The 25,581-nt window shown below is 41.5% G+C and overlaps 1 protein-coding gene across 2 annotated transcripts in view; it reads right to left on the bottom strand.

Moving 5' to 3' along the window:
* TRHDE (thyrotropin releasing hormone degrading enzyme) overlaps positions 1-24,859 on the bottom strand; it is a 405,202-nt gene extending 380,343 nt beyond the window's left edge. For both annotated transcript variants that reach the window (XR_010932493.1, XM_067697363.1), the window contains exons 1-2: positions 23,949-24,859; positions 12,358-12,631 (exon numbers count right to left, since the gene is read on the bottom strand). Coding sequence is in view for 1 of the 2 variants with exons in the window: in XM_067697363.1 (XP_067553464.1) it covers positions 12,358-12,631; positions 23,949-24,859 (1,185 nt within the window). In the remaining variant the exon portion in view is untranslated. The remainder of the gene's footprint in view (positions 1-12,357; positions 12,632-23,948) is intronic.
* Between the last annotated feature and the right edge of the window lie 722 nt (positions 24,860-25,581).

Here is a 25,581-nt window from a genome sequence, read left to right as displayed (position 1 = left end):
TCTTCCTTGACATCTAACATAGCACTGAATTTACCTTTCCTTTATAAAATCCTGCCTTGTACCATCCAGTATGTGGTAATGTGTTCATCTTGTCTAATCAACTGGCTCTTCAACCCTTTGGAAATGAAATCTATACCTTATACATTGGTTTACAGCAGTATTTAACCTGGTTGATTACTGTTTGCTTTTGATTAACTGATTGACTAACTGGCTGATTGATTAACTGCAAAAAGTTGAGAACTTTTCCTCTCTGTCACTCAAAGTCCTACATCTTTGTGAACTTCTTACGAATTCTGCCCAGTCTGTTCTCTCTTTGGTCATCTTAACTATGCCAGGATTTTCCAATTATCTCAGTTTAGTACTGAACACAGTTGCCTAATACAGATTTGTGAATGGATAAAGCAATGGTTTTCTGTGGTTTTAAGAAATGTGATAAGAAATAAATACTTTTCAGTGGCATGTGAACAGTACATTTGGATAGTGATTGGTTTTAGGCATTCACCAATCCCCCCCACCCCAATTGAACCTAATCAGAAAAGAGCAGCATTTCACAGACCCAGCAAGTTTCCTCCTGCCATCTGGTCTGAAAAGGAAGTCAAGAAACATTAGTAGGTGGCAGGGGCTAAAGACAGTTCTATTAGTACTTGGATGTCTTCTTCCACTCTGAATATTCAGCTTTATATATCCCACTGAATACAAAGCCCTTCCAGGAACAGTATTTGATTCTTCAGCTAGAATTTTCCTCTTTGTTTCATGCAAGTTCCACCTCCAGAAATATTAATATATCTCGACCAAATACCCTAGTCTCTGAAATTTGACAACAAATCCTGTAAAAATCATTTGAATCTCAGTAACATCAACCTTTAGAATATAATTTAGTTTCATCATTTGTTTTATATCATGATTACCCAGAGATTTTTTCTCTGGACTGAAGCACATTTTATGTCTGAGACCGGATGCAAAAGTTTGGATACTCTTTTCGTGTCAGCCATGATCTAAGACTCTCCACTTGTTTGCCATACCTCCACTTACTTCCTGTTCCTAGATCTTCAGGAAAGTTGAGCTAGACCATCATGACAGCTTTAATCAAACATGAAAACTGATCCTGGTCAGGTAAATAATGGACAAAAGGAACTGAGAGTCTCTTGGGAAAGGTGATAAGACATTTCGTATTATCCCCATGCTTCTACAGAAAACTCCTGATACGATCTGAAGCCCTCCCAAGCTCAAATCCTTTCATGCTTCCCTCTTCTTAAAGGATAAAATCAATGACATACAAATCCCTCCATGATCTGTCCCCTGCATAAATCTCCAACCTCATCTCTCACCACTTTCTTCCTCAATATTACAAAGTACTCTACCTCCCTTACGTTATAAAGGATTGGGCAAAACAGTTCTTTAAAGTAAAAGCCCTAAAGAACTAGAAGTAAAAAGAAAAAGTAAGATCAATAATAAATCTTAAGTTATAAGGAAAGTACACAGCAAAGAAAGGAAAAGCAAACTCTTTCAGATTAACAGATTATACGCTATTATGCTACTCTAGATATGCCGGGACCATATCTAAGAGGCAACTGGATTGGTGGCCTCCATTGCAACCACCCAAAATTTTAGCAGTACGATTGAGGGAAAGAGGATCACCACCAGAATCACCTCCTTTCTCTCTACCAAGAGAGAATCGACCGGGTTACGCACCACGTGATCCATCACACACATCATCAAGCTTAAACCTACTACAGCCATGAATCCTCTACAATGACTAAACTGTTCTGTTTATTTTTATTTAAACCTTTTTCCTTTAGCCTCTATTAGCCTCTTCAATAGGTAGACTCTTAAACCTCAGAGCAGCAGATAAATCGTGGATTATGCAACAAAACCCATTATCATTCCTCACTTAATCCACCATCAGCCCAGGCCAGCCACCAGGGGACGGAGATGTGCTGAGGCACGCACCACTACACCAACATCCCAACGGGAACCTTGGAGCTGGATAGTTCTATAAGCTCCTCCACTAACTAAATTCCGCCTTCTCAGTCCTCTCCCTCTTCTGCTGTTGACACATCCCTCCAGCCTACCATTCTACCCTCTGTGTAAGTAATGTTCATTATCAACAGCTCTTAGCGTTTACGCAAACCCCTGACTCCTGCTACTTCTACTCACGTTCTCATCTATATTTAGATCGTCTCTCATCCACCCTCAGAGCCAGAGAGGGATGAGCACTTTCCTGATTCTTCCACTGCTACTTTTATACCACGATTCCTCCGCTTTCATGAAAAAACTCTCCTCTTTTGAAGTTAATGGAGTTCGCTAATTCTCTTCCCCATCTAGGCCTCCAAGTGTGATACTCACACTTCAAAAGTCTGAAGCCTGCCTACAGCTTTCTTACTAACATTCTCAAGGATTTCCCCTCAATTGTTTTGATGTTTGTTCCAATACAGCCTCGGCGTTATTTTAACTCTGGTCCCTCCAAGATTCTAACGTCAATCCCCTTCATCCATCCAACTTTGCAATAACATTCCTCCAACTCAATTAAAATGCAGTTAAAATTGCAATTAAACTGCAATTAAAATTCTTCCAACTCACCCTGAAATCTGAAACCTCCTTTCTATGACAGCTTTCTACTTCATCCACTTCATCACTCTACTCTGACTTTTTATTCTCATAGTGACTTCTGTTCTTCATCTGTCCCAATCCATTTTCCATGACTATCACTCCCATTTCGGGTTCCCTTGCCTCTCTGGAAACCATGGCCTATAATTTCAACCATGTTTTCTTCGTCACTCTAGATGTCGTACCTCTTGATTGCTGGCCATGTGTGTCTTGTCAGTCTCCCAGGTTGAATCTCCCACATCTGTTTTCTCTATTCCTATTCCTGGGTTCTTAAAACTTGCAGAAAGGTACAAAGGAGTGTTGGATATTTCCCCAACAAAAACAAACTATTAAACATCTGGTAGCTCTTCGGTTACTGTCTGGAAACGTTTGTTTTGTTGTTGTTCTCTTCTACAGATTCAGCGCTCCTATATCTAAAAATCACTTGCACCAGGCTCTGCATACATGTATTTTCTTATCCTTTCCCTTAACGAGCACTCTTAAGGACACAGTCTACAATCACTACATCCATTTGTCCACTTTACACTCACTCCTTAACAGAACCCATCGGCTCTATTCCTACCACACTAATGAAATTTAAGGAGGTTCATCAATTACATTTTTTTCTTCCTTTTAACTTCTCAAACTCCTTGACTCCAATAAACTACTGACCTGGCCACATAGCCTGCTGACAAGAGTACAGATCTGACTGGATGACCCCAGCCTGGCTCAGGCATAGCTCTCATGCAGCAGAGGTGAGCTGGGCACCAAAATTCCATCACAGGCGCCTAGGTGGCAGCCAGGGACACCTAGCCAATAGCCCAGCTATCACCAGCCAATCAACAGCACTCAGAGGCTTTCCTTTCTTGTTAGAGGACAGAGACAATTGCTGGTCTTTCGGTTTATAAGAAACACCCCCATTTCTCCTCCCCTGTACTAGATCCTCCAGAGCCTCGACTCGGCACTGAATCCAGTTCCCTGTTTGGCAGTAAAACTTTACCTCTCAGTACTCAGCTCTCCTTAACAACATCTTCCAACAAAGTGCCTAAAAAGTGAAGATACCTCTATTGCAACATTCACTATTTTACATTCAATATTGGTCAAAATTACTTCTCATGAATTTTCATGCCCTATATATTAACCCAACCAAAAGGTTTTGGAAACTCCTGACACTGTGACTTCTCCGAAGGGAATTCACTTATTTAGATGTCCAACGGACTTTCACTGAGTACCTCTCATTTTCTATATACAATAGGGATGGCTGATCTTACAAAGATGAGTAAGGTATGGCGCCTGACTTCAAGGAGTCCACAGTCCAGAGGAGCAAAGAGGCCAGCAAGAAAGGACTGTAAACAGAGACATAATGACTGCGAGAGATACGTGTACAAAGTCTTCTAAGAGTAGGGAGAAGGAGGGGGATTATCTCTTCTAGGGATAATCAAGAAGCCTCCACTTATATTCCTAAATAAATTGTAACCCAACTCTTTTGTCACTACTTTTTCTTTCTCTATGGACCATTACTGTATTCGACTGCACTGTAATGCAATTGAAACAAAAGGACCCCTATTATTACCATGGACTTTTTTTAACTGGATTTTTTATCAAGGATTTTTTAAGAGCTTAGAGTACATTAGCCTACACCCTTCTACTCCTGTTAAAAAGAGACCTAAATTTTATTTCCAGTAGGAAACTACATTGAATAATCACATGTTTTAAGTGTGTATACACAATGTCACTAGAACCCTAGCATCACAAATGTGCATCACATGTAGGAGCGTGCATACCTTCCTGGGTATAGGTATATGTACACATACACCATCACTGTAAATTTTGTGTATCCTTCCTATTGTAGTCAGTCCACACACGCACAAAAATAACCTGAAAAATAGGTTTAGGGCACCAGTAGTTGTTTTTTGCTCAGCATCTCTTCTCTAGAAACTCCTGTTGTTTTGCTAACGTATATTCCCATTCACAAGGTGAAGCAGAAGATGTCATGGTCCTGTGATGTGCATTCTCTAGACACAGTGACCAGAGATGATCATATGGCTCAAACAAGGACCATCAGTACACTCCCCATGAGTTTGGAAATTTATAAAGGTCAGTTTTCCTCTTGGGGCCTTCATGTCAATATGCAAAACCTGGGAACTTCTGGCAGCAACATTCTACCATGTGACTCAAAGAACAGAGGAAGCCTGTCCACAGTGAGAGAGTAAAGCAAAGCAGGAGAAGCACTGACGAAGACCTGAAACAGGATTCCCGAGTTTCTCACAGTGCTCAAACTTCTTATAAATTTCCCTTTTTTGCTTAAGCTCAAATTGAATTTCTATCACTTACTAATAAAAAAACAATGCTGACTAATAAAATTCTATATAATCAGTTATATAATAGGAGGAAAATATCACTCAAGTAGTGTAGGTTGTGCATCCAATTGGCCAAAAAAAAATGAAAACTCTCGCTGGTTGTGATAACCAGTTCAGAATACATAGTGAATCTGGAGGACAGAAACTATAGAGATGTGATTACCTTCAACATTAAAGTCGTTCTTGACTCTTTGCTCTTCTTCTTCCCCAATGTTTACTTTTTCCTATCTTTTATCTCTCACCAAGTCCTACCAATTCTTTCTTTTAAATGCCTTTCATAACTACACCATCTTATCCATTTAAATTATAATTACCCTAGTCCAGACTTTCTTAGCTAAATGGACCCCCATTTCCAGTCTCCTCATATCCACATATTTTGCACGCTTCTCTCCAGGAGATTATAAAAATTATACATATCATGCTTCCAGTTCTTCAATTTCCAGTGGATCTTATTGTTAACTGAATAATAATTTTAAAATTTAGCCAGGCATCAAGTCCTTTCATAATCTAGATTCCATCTACCTCTCAAACTTACATATCCCTACTCCTTTCTATGACTTCTGAATATATCATCAACTAATTGTCATCAACAGAGTGAGTACAATGTGTCAGGCACTATGCTTGTGATTTTATAATCCCTATAATACTTATAACAACTGATTTTTTCCAATGAGCCTTCAAATTCTTTGACACTATACCCATTGAAAGATGGGGACTATGTCCCCTCCACTAGAATCCGGACCAATCTAAGTTTGTAAGTGACAAAATGCACCAACAGTGACACTGTTAACTTCTTAGGCTAGGTCTGAAAGGATAATACAGCCTCTGCCTTGCTAAAAGGAAGAGAGGGAAAAAAAGATGGTGACTAATACATTCTATACAACCATTTTATAATGGAATGAACAGGCAGTGTGCATCTCTTGGTACACTCACCTTTGGAGGACTGAATCACCAGTAACAAGTCTGACAAACATTAGGCTGCAAAGAAGCTCAGGCCACATAGGGAGACCATTCATAGATGCTCTAGATAAAAGACCCAAATGAGGGCCCAGACACAGCCAACAACAAGTAGACACAGTTAGTAAAGATTGCCCCCAGATGATTCTGGCCCCGAGCTGTCAAGTCACTCCCAGTGAGACGAGCCTTCCCAGCTCAGATGCTTCAGATGCTTCATCATTAGTGTACAGGAATGCTAGAGATTTCTGTGCATTAATTTTGTATCCTGCTACTTTACCAAATCCATTGATTAGCTCTAGTAGTTTTCTGGTAGCATCTTTAGATTCTCTATGTATAGTATCATGTCATCTGCAAACAGTGACAGCTTTACTTCTTCTTTTCTGATTTGGATTCCTTTTATTTCTTTTTCTTCTGTGATTGCTGTGACCAAAACTTCCAAAACTATGTTGAATAATACTGGTGAGAGTGGAGAACCTTGTCTTGTTCCTGATCTTGGTGGAAATGGTTTCAGTTTTCCACCATTGAGAACAATGTCGGCTATGGGTCTGTCATATATGGCCTTTATTATGTTGAGGTAAGTTCCCTCTATGCCGACTTTCTGGAGGGTTTTTACCATAAATTGGTGTTGAATTTTGTTGAAAGCTTTCTCTGCATCTACTGAGATGATCATATGAGGCAAACTTTATTTTAAAGTCTATTTTGTCTGATATGAGAATTCCTACTCCAGCTTTCTTTAGATTTCCATTTGCATGGAATATCTTTTTCCATCCCCTCACTTTCAGTCTGTATGTGTTCCTAGGTCTGAAGTGGGTCTCTTGTAGACAGCATATATATAGGGCTTGTTTTTGTATCCATTTAGCCAGTCTGTGTCTTTTGGTTGGAGCATTTAATCCATTTACATTTAAGGTAATTGTCAATATGTATGTTCCTATTACCATCTTCTTAATTGTTTTGGGTTTGTTATTGTAGGTCTTTTCCTTCTCTCATGTTTACTGCCTAGAGAAGTTCCTTTAGCATTTGTTGTAAAGCTGGTTTGGTGGTGCTGAATTCTCTTAGCTTTTGCTTGTCTGTAAAGGTTTTAATTTCTCCATCAAATCTGAATGAGATCCTTGCTGGGTAGAGTAATCTTGGTTATAGGTTTTTCCCTTTCATCACTTTCAATATGTCCTGCCATTCCCTTCTAGCTTGCAGAGTTTCTGCTGAAATATCAGCTGTTAACCTTATGGGGATTCCCTTGTATATTATTTGTTGTTTTTCCTTTGCTGCTTTTAATATTTTTTCTGTCTTTAATTTTTGATAGTTTGATTAATGTGTGTCTTGGCATGTTTCTCCTTGGATTTATCCTGTATGGGATTCTCTGTGCTTCCTGGACTGAATTGACTATTTCCTTTCCCAAATTAGGGAAGTTTTCAACTATAATCTCTTCTAATATTTTCTCAGACCCTTTCTTTTTCTCTTCTTCTTCTGGGAGCCCTATAATTCAAATGTTGGTGCGTTTAATGTTGTCCCAGAGGTCTCTGAGACTGTCCTCAATTCTTTTCATTCTTTTTTCTTTATTCTGCTCTGCGGTAGTTATTTCCACGATTTTATCTTCCAGGTCACTTTTCTGTTATTCTGCCTCAGTTATTCTGCTATTGATTCCTTCTAGAGAACTTTTAATTTCATTTGCTGTGTTGTTCATCATTGTTTGTTTGCTCTTTAGTTCTTCTCGGTCCTTGTTAAACTTTTCTTGTACTTTCTCCATTCTATTTCCAAGATTTTGGATCATCTTTACTCTCATTACTCTGAATTCTTTTTCAGGTAGACTGCCTACTTCCTCTTCATTTGTTTGGTCTGGTGGGTCATTGCCTTGCTCCTTCATCTGCTGTGTGTTTCTCTGTCTTCTCATTTTGCTTAACTTACTGTGTTTGGGGTCTCCTTTTTGCAGGCTGCAGGTTCATAGCTCCCGTTGTTTTTGGTGTCTGCCCCCAGTGGCTAAGGTTGGTTCAGTGGGTTGTGTAGGCTTCCTTGTGGAGGGGACTGGTGCCTGTGTTTTGGTGGATGAGGCTGGATCTTGTCTTTCTGGTGGGAAGGACCGCGGCCGGTGCTGTGTTTTGGGGTGTCTGTGACCTCATTATGATCTTCAGCAGCCTCTCTGCTAATGGGTGGGGTTGTGTTCCTGTCCTAGTTGTTTGGCATAGGGTGTCCAGCACTCTAGCTTGCTGGTCATTGAGTGGAGCTGGGTCTTAGCATTGAGATGGAGACCTCTGGGAGAGCTTTCGCTGTTTTGATATTATTTGAAGCCAGGAGGTCTCTGGTGGACCAATGTCCTGAACTCAGCTCTCCCACCTCAGAGGCACAGGCCTGACACCCAGCTGGAGCACCAAGATCCTGTAAGCCACATGGCTCAGAAGAAAAGGGAGAAAAAAAGAAAGAAAGAAAGAAAAGTAAATAAAATAAAATAAAGTTATTAAAATTTAAAAAATTATTAAAAATAAAAAAAGTAAAACGTAATAAAAGAAAAGAAAGAAAGAAGAAATGGAAAGACAGAGCGCTAGGACAAATAGTAAAAGCAAAGCTATACAGGGCTTCCCTGGTGGCGCAGTGGTTGAGAGTCCGCCTGCCGATATAGGGGACATGGGTTCGTGCCCTGGTCTGGGAAGATCCCACATGCCGCGGAGTGGCTGGGCCCATGAGCCATGGCCGCTGAGCCTGCGCGTCCGGAGCCTGTGCATCCAGAGCCTGTGCTCCGTGACAGGAGAGGCTACAGCAGCGAGAGGCCCATGTACCACAAAAATAAAAAGCAAAGCTATACAGACAAAATCACACAAAGAAGCACACACATACACACTCACAAAAAGAGAAAAAGGAAATAAAATATATATATCTATATATATATTTTTAAAAAAGGAAGGGAGCAACCAAATCAATAAACAAATCTACCTATGATAGTAAACTCTAAATACTAAACTAAGATAAACATAAAACCAGAAACAAATTAGATGCAGAAAGCTAACCCCAAGTCAACAGTTGCTCCCGAAGTCCACCGCCTCAATTTTGGGATGATTCGTTGTCTATTCAGGTATTCCACAGATGCAGGGTACATCAAGTTGATTGTGGAGATTTAATCCGCTGCTCCTGAGGCTGCTGGGAGAAATTTCCCTTTCTCTTGTTTGTTCGTACAGCTCCTGGGGTTCAGCTTTGGATCTGGCCCTGCCTCTGCATGTAGGTCGCCTGAGGGCATCTGTTCTTCCCTCAGACAGTATGGGGTTAAAGAAGCAGCTGATTGGGGGCTCCGGCTCACTCAGGCTGGGGGGAGGAAGGGGTACAGAATGCGGGGCGAGCCTGTGGCGGCAGAGGCCAGCATGACATTGCAACAGCCTGAGGTCCCGTGCGTTCTCCGGGGGAAGTTGTCCCTGGATCACGGGACCCTGGCAGTGGCGGGCTGCACAGGCTCCCAGGAGGGGAGGTGTGGATAGTGACCTGTGCTTGCACACAGGCTTCTTGGTGGCGGCACCAGCAGCCTTAGCATCTCATGCCCGTCTCTGGGGTCTGTGCTGATAGCTGTGGCTTGCGCCCGTCACTGGAGCTCGTTTAGGCGGTGCTCTGAATCCCCTCTCCTCACGCATCCTGAAACAATGGTCTCTTGCCTCTTAGGCAGATCCAGACCTTTTCCCGGACTCCCTCCCGGCTAGCTGTGGCATACTAGCCCTCTTCAGGCTGTGTTCACGCAGCCAACCCTGGTCCTCTCCCTGGGATCTGACCTCCGAAGCCCGAGCCTCAGCTCCCAGCTCCCACCCGTCCAGGTGGGTGAACAGACAATCCTCTCAGGCTGGTGAGTGCTGGTCAGCACCAATCCTCTGTGTGGGAATCTCTCTGCTTTGCCCTCCGCACCCCTGTCGCTGCACTCACCTCCATGGCTCCAAAGCTTCCCCCTCTGCCACCCCCCGTCTCCGCCCAAGAAGGGGATTCCCAGTGTGTGGAAACCTTTCCTCCTTCACGGCTCCCTCCCAGAGGTGCAGGTCCCGTCCCTATTCTTTTGTCTCTGTTTTTCCTTTTTTCTTTTGCCCTACCCAGGTACGAGGGGAGTTTCTTGCCTTTTGGGAAGTCTGAGGTCTTCTGCCAGCGTTCAGTCGGTGTTCTGTAGGAGTTGTTCCACATGTAGATGTATTTCTGATGTATTTGTGGGGAGGTAGGTGATCTCCACGTCTTGCTCCTCTGCCATCTTGAAGGTCTCCCCAGAAAACCAGGTTTTATACTTTAGTTCCACAGTTGATAAACAAGGGTTCCCAATGGCAATTTTCCTTTTTACTATTCTTAGTATTTTTAGATTGTAGAGCAAATTTTTATTTCAGTTGACCTTCCAATGTTCTCTGGTAGCATGTTTTATCTTTTCCACATAAAAATAAGTAGGAATTTTTTAATGTTTACTAATTACTTGAATTCTTGAATTCTTAACTCTAATAAAAGTCACATCTAAATAATTAGGGTGTGTCCTGGTTTTAAATATGGATCACTTAGCAACAAGCATAATTGTATACAGCTGAGAATAGTTTTAGGATATTTTAAAGAAATCATACTAGGAAAAACACTTCCAATGTACCCTATGCTCCTAACAGACCCACATCAAGTAGTCAGTCATCAACTTTTGAAGATGTATAAGGGAATGATATGTCATTTTCTGTGTATGGTCCCACATGTATAGCCTTGAAGTATCCATAGGAGACATCAACAAACATCAGAGGAATTCAACATACCAAATAAGAAGTCCAAAAGAGTAAAATATCTTTTTTCTAGCCTTCTACAGCCAGCATTTAAGGTACTGTTTTAATGATTATGTAGATTAATTCACTATACACAGTTCTTTAATAATGGCATTAATTTTGTATGCAGGCAGATTTTATTTTTTAAATGGGTTCCACAGTGATTTAAATTGAAAGTAACGGTGAGAAAAATTTATTTAGCCAAACCCATTATTCAATATTTAGGCTGTTATGGAGCTATGAACTTCCTACAAAATAAGAATATAGATTTCTGTACACTTCTTCTGTTATGTTTGAGCAACACCAAATATGATGGCCACCGGATGGACAGAATCATTACCTGAATTCTCATATCGACACACAGGTGAAATGGTGAAACAGAGCTCCTAGGGCATGGAGGGGGGCAGGGTGGGTAGAGTCCCAAATTTGGGATCAGACCAATAGAAGTTTTTCTTGCAGCCCTACCACTTGCTTACTTTTTACTCTGGTAAAGTTACTTCATCTCTTTAAATCTAAATTCACTTTATTCACTTGGAAAAATGGAATTATAATACCTTGCTTTAGGGTTGACATGAAAATTAAAATAAATGAATATTTATTGTGTAGGCCATTGAAATGAGGAGAAAGTTCTTAAGAGGCATGACCTGACTTAATCTGACTAACGCAATACAGTAACATGTAAAAAGTGCCTAGAACACCATGCTGTTATAAATGTTAATGATCCTAAAGAATCCAACTGATTCTTGTTATAAATTTAATACAGAGAGTGAATTCTCTAGGCTTCCCTTATATCACCCTTCTCTAAGTACATATTTCTATACACTTGCATACTATGGGCTAAAAGAAGCTTTGTACCTTACAGAAATTCTAGCACACTGGCAGAAGAACTTACGTACAAAAATGTTCACTGAGCACTGTTGTTAATCAATGAAAATCAGAAAAAAATTAAAATGTTCACTTATAGGAGGATGACAAATTTTGATATATTCACTCAACCATTCTATTCAGATAAACCACAAAAACAAAATTTTAAGCAAAAAATAAAATAAAGTTGCAGAATGATATCTATAATATAAAACCACTTATATGAAATTTTAAAGCATGGAATGTATTGTAAATAGATTTATACTTAATAATTAATAATATACTTAATAATTGTGTGATAAGGTGCATGGAAATGGCAAAATCCAAATTCAGGGCAAGGCAGGAGGTAGGAAGCAAGGCAATGAGATCAGGCAGGTGTCCAAAGAGGGCTTCAACTCTATCCAATATGCTTTACTTTCTCAAAAAACAAATTAGACTGAAGCAAAGATGGTAAAATGTTTAGATTCTATAGAGCTGGCTAGTAGAAGGTTATTATATTATTCTCCACATTTTCTGTATATTTGAAATATTTTACAGTAAAAAGAAGCTTTACCATCATGTAAATAAAAAGAGGCAATTTCCCATAACAGACAATAGTTGTTCCAGAGATACTCAGGCGATGAAGAAGGACAGGAATGGCAGGGGTGGGGAGGTGATTAAAGTAATAAGAGGGCTGGGTATAGAAGAGAAGCTCCTCTCTGACTCTGAAACCAGGAAGATAATTTTCCTTCCAAGGATTAAGGAAAGAATTCAGCTATGTAAGTTGTGAAGAAAATAGAAATGATTCATTGTTAATCCAGAAATCAGTGTACATTATCCAGAAACAACATTAAGCTTGAAATACTTACTACAACCCCGGTCTTGGTGGTAGTTTCTCTGTATGTGAAGTTGCAAATTGCCCAGGCTAAATAATACGTGGACATGAGAGGGGTCTGTGAAAAGTGATCCGTAACCCATCCATCTTCCTCAAACACAGAAGTTTCCACCGGCATATTGGATAAAGATAAATAGGTTGCTTGATGCTTGATGCTGATTTTGAAAGTAGCCTTGTAGATTGGCTCATCAAAACAAGGAAATGCCTTTCTGGCATGTGTAGGCGAAAACTGAGTAACGCCAAGAAACCTGGAAAAAAGAAAATGACATTCTCAATTACATTTGTGGCTTGAGTTAAGTTATAACCACTTTATATGCTTCTGCTTATAAAATAATATGCTTTAGCAAAATTACGAGACAGTTTTTTTCTGAATCAAACTTACGTGCATGAATAGCATGGAAGCATACTTCATACATATTTCCACAACAATGAAAATTCTTCAAGGAACTTTTGTCTCAACTAAAGGAAATTCTCTAAACCCAGAGCCATGCTTATTAGACAAAATATTACACTTTACAGAAAAACAACTCATCATCATAGTGGCAAGTACTGGAAAATAATGGTTCTCCTTTTTGGTATGCCTCAGTCTCCTCTCCGAAACTGTACAACCAGTAAAGACAACGAAATCAAAATCCAAAACTTGTCATCAGATACAAGTAGGGCATAGACCATCACTGAGAAACATCTATGTCCTCAAATCTCAGGCTCAAATGGCCTGATTTTGTTAAGGAAAAGCATTTTGAAATCTGACAAAACTTGGTCTGCATTCTGGCTCCACAACATTTCTTAGCCGAATCATCTTGGATGGTTGCTAAATTTCCCTAAGGTGTACAGGTTCATTGCTTAAAAGGAAATAATCATGCCTAACTTAAAAAGCATTGTAAAGCTTAGTAGAATGGAAAAGGGGATGTAAAGCACCTATCACTGTGAATAGATGAACAGCACCCAGAAGGCAGTTAATAAGCAGCAGCCACTGATTCACAATATCTTCAACCTTTCCTGGAGTGCTATAATATACATTTACATAGAATAATCCAGATACCGTTGGTTTTTACCACCCATGATATATATTTACTATATAAATTATATGTTAACATAATAAAGTAAATTAATAAATATCTATATAATAAATACATCAATGTGTGCACATATATATATAAAATATTTAATGCCCTCAAGTTTTCAGATCAAGCTGCAAAGTTGCATCTCATTAAAACTCCAGAAGCACCCTCTACATTCCTTCACTGTTATGGTTACAAATCAAAACACTCAAACTAAGTACTTGAAAAAGGACACACTTTTAACTTAAAAATGGGGCCATTATTTATGAAAACATTCATGACATAAATTAATTAAACTTTTAAATATGATATTAGTTAAAACTGGACATAAGTCAATAACAGACCCTTCATAAAACATTACTGAGTGCTACAAGTCATTTCTTTAAAAGGCTCTTTCCCCATAGTAGTTCTGCCACCCCTCCCCTCTCCATCATCCACAGTGTTCATGGTTAATCTCACACGGCACACTTTCCCGCTGAGCCAAAACTTGGCCTTAAAATTATTCTCAGCACAGCACTTCAGGCAGTTACTACCGATCAGTAGGTGTTGACATGTGTATTGAATCTTACTGGCTATCCCTGGCTCAAACCATGAAATGTAAATGTTTATACTTTTTTAAAATTATGAAGCTTACATGCATTATTGAAGGCTTACTTTTTAAAAGTTTAGTTTTGAAACAGAGAAAACTAAAACAGAGAAAAATAAGTTTTCAAGATTAATTGTATATTTATTCTGAGAGAGGGGAATTGAGAATTACCTTGAAATAGTACTGGGCTGCTGCATACCAGGCTTGGATAAATCACTTAACTACCTGAGTCTATTTTTTCATTAGTAGAAGGAAAATAATATTTTCTAGGCCTCCCTTACAAAACTGTCGAGATGATAAAATGGGGTAATGTATAGGAAAGAAGTTTTAACTATAAATCTTCAGAAAAATATAAGGTTAAAGTTGGAAGCAATCTTAGAAACAAATTGTCCAGCTCTCGTAAATTCCTAAAATGAGAAAGTAGCTCCAGTAGGGTTAAGCGATTTCTCCAAAGTTACACAGGCAATTAGCGCAAAGCCGGGTCTAGAATTCACATTTTCTGTGTATGAGTAAAAGGTAATTTTATTTCAAAAACAGTAAAATTAATCTTTAGCCATAATTTATAAACAATGTTTTAATTTGACTATTGGTAATAAAGGTTCTTCTTTCCAAACTTGCCAGCATCTTGGTAATATTTTTCCTATTTTCTACTGACAGTAATGTAGTTCTTGCTTAACGGAGTGTCAGTAACTTTTAATTAAGATGCACCCATTTACAATTTGCACGTGCTTTTGTCTTACATATGTGCTTGAATCTCATCTTTCTTATTAAAATGTCCACTGAGCTTTATATTTCTTTACTGAGGCTATTTAAAAGATACCTATGGAATTTAATATATGAGGAAAAGTGTTCCCTTTTAACTTTCAAGTACCTGAGAAATCCAATTCCAGTCATTGAGCAAATAGATATTGTCTGCTATGTGTGATTTTCACTCTATTAGGTGTGTGGTAGGATTTTTTTTTTTTTTTAAAGATATAACCATTTTTGTCCTTAAGGCCTTTGCAATCTACCTGAAAAGGGAAATATATATAATACATAAGAAACAACTAATAATACTAGGGGAAAGTTCTGCAAGAGTTCAACAGAGAGGCTGTACTTAGAGTGTATTAGTCATTAAGTAAAAAATCAAAGGTGTCTTTGGTATTCAGTAATTAAAGGGTAGGAATTTATTAGATGTAGAAGATCTAAATACCTCTGGGCTAATGAGAAATTAATAAACCCAATATTTATGCAGAAGAATCATGTTGTGCTCAAGTCTCTTTTTGCCTCATATAGTAAGTAAATATGTTAGTAAGGCTAGCAATTTAAATAGCTGATTCTCAGAGTTGAAAGGAACTATAAAGATCATCTAGTGACTTTTTCTGCAATTAATATTCTTAATGAATTCCTACACACAGTATATATCTATGCACTGAGGGCCACATATATTTGATAATGTCTAAATGAGGAAATACCAATTTCACAGTCTGGCACCTGAGGACGATTGCAATTGAATTTCAATTCAGTATTTAGCAAATCAAAACAAGCCCCTTGGAAACAAGAGCAGTTGGACTAGATTACACCTAGGGTCTTTTCCAAGCTTGAGATCCTATAACTGAACAAAAATTTAAAATAAAATATTCCCTGAATTTGATGAGATGTTTTTAAAATATTAAATTACGTTACTGCTAAATGGCTTTTTGCTACAAGATCTATTATAACGCATTTGCTTTTCTTAGTCACCATTTTTAAGTGTTCAACGCTGTGGAGAAAATGATAAATAGATGTGCTTCCTTCCCTCAAAGAGTTTATACTCCAATAAAATAAATAAAACATATGCCTAAACAGGTATCGTACAAAAAGACATGACAACGAGGGAAAATGCATGAAGAAATTACATCTTCCAAAGCAAGGTTTCTCAACCTTGGCACTACTGACTTTTTTTTTTTTTTTTAATGTTAAGTATTGGTGATTCAGTGGTAGAATTCTCGACACTACTTACATACGAGGGTGGATAACTATTCTTTGTCGGGGCCATCTTGTGCTTAGCAGCATCCCTGGCTTCTACCACTAGATGCCAGTAGCACCCCCTCTCTCCCGCTGTGACAACTGAAACGTCTCCGGACATTGCAGATGTCCCCTGGGAGGCAGAACTGACCCCGCTGAGAACCACCAGTCTTAACTGAAGGAAGGCTTTATGGAGGAGGAAGCGTAAATTCCTGGGTAGTAAGGGTCACAGACACATTGGAGAAGTGAGCCAATTGACTACTGGTAGCACAGAAATAAACCTTTAAAAAAGTTTTGCCTCACATATGAAGTTCGCACCCTGTCTGCTTTCTTCCAGGTTCCCATTTTCTCGGAGCCCAGTGTTGCCGTCTACCTCGAACACCTACCTCTCTCACCCTTGATAGTCTCCTTTCTAACAAAGAGAGCCAGTTTCAGGCTCAGTGCCCCCAACAGGCAACAGTGTCTGTTGGACTTCAGAAACATAATCTTGTCTTCGCTGCGTACATTTTATGGTTGCCTTCAACTGGCGGAAGTGAGACTGCTTTCCTGCTTACCGTCAGTAGAAACGCCAGAGACCTCTAGCGAAAGGGATTCGGAGCAGAAAATAATGAGTTTGGTTTCTGAGCAAATTTCAGGTGGAGTTTGAGGTGGTAGCAGTACATCAGGTAGAAAAAAATACAAAAAATTAATTAAAAATAGAGAACATTTTAATATAGAGTAAGGATGTGAAATACCTATGTAAATACAGCAAGAAATAAAACAGTAGGAGGCTGAAGGTAATGGGGAAGAGCATTTTGTTGTCTACTTTTCTCCTGCTTTTTCTCAAACAAAATCATTTGTATCTTTTAAGGAATCCCTCTATTATCATAAAAACATTCCACCTCCAAAAGTGACATCCTGGAAGTGTTATTCCAAGAATGTCACTTTAGCATAACTAGAAAAATATGAATAATATACATGTATTTTAATGCTCTTCCATCTAAAATAAATTACTTGATTTCTTAACAACTTGTCTATTTGACATTTTGGTTGAGCTAAGAAGTAGAGCTTAAAGCTCTATGTTGCCTCTTAAGGATACAGAGAATTGATTTCTTCTTATTTCTGCGGAAGTTCAACTAGGCAAGCTACTTGTGTCAAGTCATTATAAGATTCAGCAGAAGTAATGCATTAACGTTGGTTGATATTGCCAACAAATTACAGTATATGATACAATTTCTGTTCCATTATTTTCAGTTTGCCTTTTCATCAGGTTAAAATATGCAGAAGAAACAAACATTTGCATAACACTGCTAGTATTCAGATTGATTCATGTTTCATTGCAGAGCCCACCAAAACCAAGAGAACCTCAAAAATGGCAAGGCGTTTTTGAGAAGTTTCCATTTTGACCACATCTATGCAGACCACACATACGGCACAGTGAAAAATGCTCTTTGAACTTGCTTCTATTGCAACTGCAATTTGCCTACAGTTGCAATAGTTTAAAATTGGTAATTAAAAACTCCCAAGATCGAAAGAAGTGATCCAGTGGATCATCCAGCTACTATTCAACTGTTTCCAGGAACTGAGCAAAGTTACAGGATCATGGAAGTTACACGTCCCATTTAAAGTTAAGGTTGTTAATCAAAATGCAAATTATTACTCAATGACAAAACATTTTAAGCCAAAATGGGTCGTTGTTTAGACTCTGTGTTTTTATGTACTTCAATAAGTCAGTAAAACTCTGCCATTTCAGAAGAAAAGTGTTCCTGCTGAATATTCAGTGCTATAAGCAAGCACGTAGTCTATTGTTTTTTAAATAACCATTCTAGTAAACTAAAAACATAATGCAATAATGCCAGCAAAATGTATGTAGGAAGTGGTGCACATGTGAATAATCGTGTTATAAAAACAGAGCATAAAATTCATAATTGTTTTCATTTTTATACACTACTGTTATCGAAAATGAGCACCGAGTACTTGATCACCATTGATGAAGAGTATTACGAATGCACTAAAATTACTTTCCTGTGCCATAATATTAGGTTTTCATAAGAATAAATAAACTAGTGTCTACGATTCATTTCTTTAATAGTGGAAAGAGAAAAAGTATTATGTAAGTATTATAAAGTACTACTACTGGTGGAACTCACAAAGTCTTGAAAACAGTATCTAACAACTGATGTGCCTTTCCCTTGGTACTTGGAGCTTTTCTTTTCCTGTACTAGCTTCCAGTGACAAGGAAGGCACCCTCCTGACCCTTTGGTAGCTGGTTTGCTGACAGAGAGCAGGGCCATAATCAGAGTTGTGAGTTTCTTTTGTTTCACACACTCTTCCCACTCCCTCAATCCTCTCCATTTCCGTGTCTGGACCCAGCATGGAGCTTCTCTAGCTGTGAAATACCACAGCCTTTCTCTTCTCTTCCTTCTTCACTGTGGAAGGGCTCTGCTTCTTCCTCTCTCCCAACTTTTGAACTCTGCATAGGGGGGCAAAACAAACAGCAGTGGAAGGGATGTCCACAGTGACCATTTCCCACTGTCTTGCTAGTAAGGGGAAACCTAAGGCAAAAACATTGAGCCTAAATGACCTTGTACCAGCTCTAAGGGTAGATGTCCAGTCATGTAATAGTATAATCGTATTTCATACCCACAAACGTGCTTACTAGTTGTCAGACACCATTCTAAGTGCTTTATTACTTTACTCATGTAATCCTCACAAATAACCCCATGAAAGAGGATATCATTATCCTCATTTTCCAGATAAGAATACCAGACGCAGAACATTTAGGAAACTTGGCCAAGGTCATAAAGCTAATAAACGGCAGAGTCAAGACATAAATCGAGGCAGTCTGGTTCCAGAGTCCCTGAACATACACACACACACACACACACACACACACACACACACACACACACCCCTTGCCACCCAGCAACACAACTAAAAGTGGCTCGCTTATTCTTAAAGAGATAAAAAGTAACCAACAGTGGCAATTTTACAACTTGATTCTTTTTCCATCCTATGATTCTTTTTTTTGGTTTTTTTTTTGTTTTTTTTTGAGTGTGTAGTCATGAGGAAAGATCCGAATACTTAAACTAAAACTTCACCCGGCAAATCAACTCAGGTTTGCACTGGGAGGAATCCATTCTCCCCCGTCCCTGCACAACTGTTGCCGCCGGAGCTCCTTAAACCCTGGGGCCCCTTGTTTATTCAGAGACTGAGAAGGCACACTTGGAGGCAAGGAGGGCAGGAGTGGGGAGCCTGGGACCCTCCCCCTCAATTCAGCCCCACTCAGTAAGATCTTGTCAGTCTTATTTCACTCTCACAGCCCACTCACCAGCATCCAGCTGTGCCTGTCTGTGAATCATTTCAGATTGTCCAAAGAACTGGGAAGGGCAAGAAGTGTTTTGCATCTTTATATTCTCTCAAATCCTATGTAGCAAAATTCTGTTGGAGAGAGCAGCCACTCTCTAGTGGCAAAAAGCAGGATTGCATGGGTCTTTGAGAAACTCTGGAAGAATCAGCCACTACTGTAAGTTTGAAAGGATATAAAGGACACACAAAGAATTAAAAGGACGATAAGGTGATGATCATGGCTGGTGGGTAGGAGGATGAGCCTGGGGCTATGGAGGGATGCCCTTCTTTACAGACTGTCAAACACTTATGAGTTAAAGGTAGACTATTTCTTCTTCACTCTTTTTATACCATTCTTTACAGCCATGCTTAAAGAAGTGAGTCCTATTCTTAAAGAGACAAATATCTTTATGTCATCATCAAATGTCATCATCATCCTCAAGCAAACCTAAACTGTTGCCCTGTACTGTTGTCTCAAGCCCAACCACATACACGGTGGCAAAAACTGATTTGAGGAAATAAATATGTTATGCAAATCCAACACAGGGAAACCAGTCACAGGTCTATCTTTGCTTGAAAGAGATCCAGAGCATGTAGGCCCTGTTTAGAGTTGTTTTGAATAAATAAAAACACAGGCAAATTAATTTAACTCTTTCAGAAATAAGGTATACTCTATTACTATCCAAGGTGATCAAAAGCACAGCAAGACAAACACCAATTGTATGGATTTTCCTCCCTGAATAAGTGATTATTAAATGGTCCAAACTTTCTTTCCCCCAATAGTTTCTAGATTTAGTTTACTGGTGGCATTTTGAATTGTGACCAAAATCCAACACTGGACTCAGTGTGGCCATATGGTTATGTATGCAGTGACAAGAAAACAATGAGCTAAGTCCATTAAGGAATCACATAAAAAGTTTTCAAAGAAACAAACCATTCTCCCAGATTTTTCAGTTCCGAGCCCTCTTTAGAAGGGCAAAAAGCCATTTACTTCAACTTGCTCATATAGAGATATCTCCTCAGCAGAGTAAGTGGAGAAATGGGGCTGCTTTCAACATAAAAACAACATGGTGGTTTTCTTGTTTTTATTAAATAGCATGATTATTAATTCACTCCAGAAAAAGTACAAGGCACCAAACCATGTATGCTGATACCACAAATGATCAATGACTACCCATAAAATCCTCTATGCTCTCCACAAGATTTTTGCAAAGGAGTTTTTGGCAATTCTCTTTGAGAACCACAATTTTATCTTCTCATTTTACTTGGAGATCATGGTTTCTCTCTAAATAACCCTTGACAGAAAAAGACCTCCTTTTCTCATCCTGTCTTCTGTCACTGTGGCATGTCACAGACCCAAAGTTTGTCACAGAAAAACAGTCTCCCTTTTGAAAGTGAATAAAATGTTCATTTACTTTGGGTAAATTTCCTCTTTCAATCCGGCCATCTGGATCTAAATTAAGGTACCCTACTTTGAACATGGGTATGCTTGCCATCTGGCTGCCCCAAAGCGGCAATTACTTCAGGTAAAGGAAGACTTTGCCTAATTCTAAGCAAGTATATTCTACTATAGGATATTATGGCATCTGCCTGCTGCCCACCTACCTGAGGGACAAGGGAGTATATATTGCCTAACAGAGGTAATTTACTCTGCAATTTAATCTGCTGTGTGTAAGCATTTCAAATTTAAGAGAATTATTTTTAATATTCAACAAGTGGTGAATTTCCCTTTAGCCAAATGATTAACTGAGAATAAAAGATGTGCCTCAAGTGGAGAAGCCTTAGGTTCTAACCGGGAGCCTGTCTTCCAACATTTATTTTAATATGGGAACCGGGAGAGGCAAGTCTTCCCTGTAGAACAAAACCAGGGAAGCTTCAAAGGGTCAAAGGCATACAGCACATAGTGAAGTCTAATTTTCCTGCCTGACCCAAAGTACATCTCTCAGACTTCTGAGGAGCGAGTCAAAGAATCAGATTGATTATTAACAAGTTGTTTCCACATAGACTAAGTAAGGTAGACTGAATGGTAGTATTGATCTTTTTCAATATTTCAGGTTGCTCATTGTGACTCCCCATTGCCAGATTAAATATTTATTTTCATTCCAGAAATTATCTGATAAATTGGCAAAAATTCTGACTAACTAAAGACCAAGATACGTAATCACTAATCAAATGAAAATTTAGAGTTTGCATTTATGTCCTTTTGGAATGAAGGGGAAAAAAGAGGAACAAGTACTTTCTCTAAGAGGCTGTTTAGAAATAAAATCATCCTAGGATCTCCAGAAACAGCAAATCCTGCACAACTATTGGGATGCAGAGTTTAGCCACAGGTACACTAGGTTAAACTCTCAACCATCTTTGGGGAAAACTGAACGAGAGAGTTTGAATACAAATATGCACTAGGGTACAAGAAATCAGTTATAGGTCACGCGGGAACATCTGGTCTTTTTAAGAGTCCTGTTCATTTGAAAGCACTGACCAAAACAAGCTCAGTTCCACCAAATGTATTTTGGCATGGCTCAAAAAACAGGACTTTCTGGAAGTATTTATTTCACCACAGCAAGATTTATCAGTAATGATATGCAACTCCCACTACTGACATTTTGACATAACATGCAAATGTGCCTTCTATGCTTTTCCCCCAAATTTGATATGATCGTGGATTTTCTTTTTAATCCTTTTAATCTGTATTCTTTAGAATATGTCAGAGAAAGTGGTGGGAGGGGGTTTAAATTATCCACATCTGATCTTAGGAGTTTGAAAGTGAATAATTTATACATTCACTTATAGGAGACTTTAATTATCATACAACCACTAAAGCATTGGACAATTTATTTAGATGAGGCTACACCACAGGACTACTAACACTTTTGTGTTCTCTTATAACACACTGAAATTTCCCTAGCCTCTTATACTATATCAGCTTCTTCTGAGAGCTTCCAGACATCATGAGCCCTGGTCCAGGGATCAGAAAACCAAAATTTGAGTCCCAGCTCTCCACTGCCAAACCTGCTGACCTCAGGAGCCCTGGACTGCTCTGATCCCAAGTTTTCTGCTGTTGTGAGACTCTCTTGAGAACAGGGGAGGCTCTGCCAGTGGCATCATTACTCATCTCCAACCTGCCTCCACTCCGAAGGTTGTTGACTTCATTTTTAAGTTCATTTTGGTTATTCCCTGGCCCTACAGCCATTTAATTAATCAAAGTTATTTTAAATGCAATGGGCTAGGGCAAAAAAGCAAGAATCACTTGTTTATTCATTCAACAACATGCTTGAGAGCTTACACCACAGGACACTCATAACATGAGTGGGCACTCTATGTGCCAAGTACAGAGTTAAGTGCTTTTCAATGCATTTACTCGTGGACACCTGCAACGATCCTATGTGGATATTATTATTATTATTTCCCCAAGTTAAAACTAAAAGTATAGGTTCTGCAGCCAAACTGCCTGAGCCTAAAACCTGCTTTGCTGGCTCACGATGTTACAAGTTACTCGACTTCTTGGTGCCTCCCCATTTCCCCATCTGTACAATAGGGAGTGTTGACAGCATCTATCTCATGGGGTTCTTGTGAGATTGAGTTAATACAGGATGCTCATTAAGCACTAGAGGCTGTTATTGTCAGGAATTGGTGACTTAGCTTAATCAGCTTCCTCAAGCCTTCAACACAAGTAGAGTTGCAGCCGAGATTTGAACCCAGTTCTGTTGGACTCTGAAGTCTAAGCTCTAAACAAGCGATGGAAAGCCCCACAGCCTCTCAAAAAAAAAAAAGAAGAAGAAACAGAATACTGCCCAAATCTAAAAAGCATCAAAGGCACTCACTAACAAGGCATTTGAGACTGACGGTTAGCTTTCCCCCTTTCACCGCTGAAGCCATTTCCAGAGGCAGTAACTTGTGAACAAACTGCAGTCACTCTGTGTTAGGAGAGAGCTGGCAGCACAGGCAAGAAGATTTCTCGCTGGCACTGGCCATGGCAGCCGCCAGCACCACCACCAGCCCACCCCCGCCCCCTTACTCTGTCACTGGGACTGGCTCTTACTGCCCAGAATCTCAACTTCCAGTTTTGTAAAACTTCATGGAGCCAGAGCCTATCCAATACTCTGCGCCTTCCAGAAACGGGCATGGTGAGGGAGGGGAGGATCTTGCCCTGCCTGCCCTGTCCTGACATCTAACCGGGATGCGCTGCTGCCCTGGCCTCTGGGGCTCACGAATTTTCCCTCGATGCTAACTAGGCAAGCTTTTGATGTCACTCTGGCCCGACGTCGCTCAGATTACACACTACCCTTAAAAAAAAAAAAAGTTGCTGTGTGCCCCAGGCTGGCTAAGGAACTTTGATGGGGCAGGGGGTCCCAGCCTAGAGAAGGAGTGGCATTTGGCACTGGTGAGACTGGTGAGTGAGTTTGTGGAGTTGGCCGCAGGGAGAGCCCAGGCACCTGGGAGACCCCGAGAGTTCTGGGTGATGGCCATACCTCACCTTCACTTCCTTCCCCCATCCCTCGCTTCCCGGGTATCCGAAGCTAGCCCGGTCGCTGGGTGGCCGGCTGCCCGGCGGTTTCGAACAACCTGGCTGGGTGGGGCGGTGCCGGGCACCGCCTCCCTCCGTACCTTCTCTCCCCGTGGAGCACGTAGGAGCTGCGGAAGAAGCCCAGGAGCTCGTTCTCGATCAAGGCGTTGTAGATGATCTTCAGATTGTAATTCCTCTGCGCGTCCAGCGTCCTATTCAGCACCACCACCAAGACCTGGGTTGGCGGGTAGAGGAAAAAGCCGGCCACCGGGACCGCCCCGGCTACCCGGTCCTCGGCCACCTGCACCTTCTCGACCGCCACACGGGAGGCGTGCAGCACGACGTAGCGAGTGGCGTTCCGGCACGAGATCTCCACGTTGACCTCCCCGGAGAAAGTGAAGTTCTCCATGAAGGCGGTGAGCATCAGATTGTAGTGCAGCGGCTTGAGGTGGCCCGACAGGCGCAGTTGAGTCCACGGCTGCCATTGCTGCCGCTCCTCGTCCGACGGCGGCCGGGCGGACGGGGTCTCAGGGTTGGCTTCCCCGCCTGCCCCGGGCTGCGAGGAGTCTCCACCAGCATGGTGGTTGCGCCGGGCCGAACCCGGAAGGCTTTCGTTGCCGCCGCGCGCTGGGAAGCCGGCGGGGCCGCCGTCGGCGCCGGGCGGTAAGCTCGCCCCACACTCGTCGAAGCGCAAGCTGAGCAGCACCGCGAGCATGGTGACCGCGAGCAGCGCCACGATGGACACGGCGAAGGCCAGCACTAGCCGCCTGTGCACAGTGATGTGGCGCTCGGTGGTGCGGGGTCGCACCCCCATGGAGTCCGCCCACGGGTCCGAGAGGGCCCTGCCGCCGGCCCGCAGCGCGGCGTCGTTCTCCCCCATCGTGGCCGCGAAGGGTGAGCTGCTCTTCTTAGCCCCCGCCGCCTCCTCCTCCTTCTTCTTCTTCCTCTTCTTTTTCTTCTTCTTCTTTTTCTTCTCCTCCTCTTGTTCCCCCCGCTCGCCGTCCAGGGCCATCACACCACCTCCTGCTCCTCCCCCGCCCCCTCCGGCACCTCCCGCGGGGGGCCCACCCTGTCCACCGCCAGTTCAGGCATCAGAGAGCGCACGCGGGCGGAGGGCGCGACGCCAGCTGGGACCCTGGGGAGACTGGCCCAGCTTCTTTTAAGACGGGCTCTGGCCGTAGGCGACAGCAACCTCGGCACCTCCCATCAGCCCCGCCTCTCTCCGGACACGGGCGGCGGAGGCGCGGGGCGGCGAGCTCTGGGACGCGCCCAACTTGGAAAGCGGCTCGCTCGCCCCAACGCGCGCTACTTCTCCGGCGGGCGCCGGGCTCAGGGGCACATGCTGCCCCCGCCCCTGTGCGCCTGCGGCTTCTAGCTCGCAGTCCCCTGCGCAGAGCTTTCGCCTCGCTTTCCGCGGGAGCCTTCCCGCGGGTCCTCGGCTGGCAAGTACAGAGAGCGATGGAGAAGGAAGTTAGGGCTGCCGCTTTCTCTCCCCACTCCAGCGGCGGCGTTCAGTCCTCTGGGTGGGATGTGCTCGTAGCAGCAGTGGCGACGGCAGCAGCAGCGGAGGCGCCCGAGCCATGCACCCCGCAGGCGGGGACGAGAGGATGGCCGGAAGGAAGAAACCGGGGTGAACCAGCCCAGTGAAGTCCCAGGGCCGCAGAGCTGCGCCGGAAATCTGACCTGGAGAAGCCTTCTCCTCCAGCCTGGACACTTTAAGCAGAGGTGGCGGCA

The sequence above is a fragment of the Pseudorca crassidens genome, chromosome 11, assembly GCF_039906515.1.
Source record: "Pseudorca crassidens isolate mPseCra1 chromosome 11, mPseCra1.hap1, whole genome shotgun sequence".
NCBI lineage: Eukaryota > Metazoa > Chordata > Mammalia > Artiodactyla > Delphinidae > Pseudorca > Pseudorca crassidens.
This window is presented reverse-complemented; position numbering and strand designations above follow the sequence as displayed.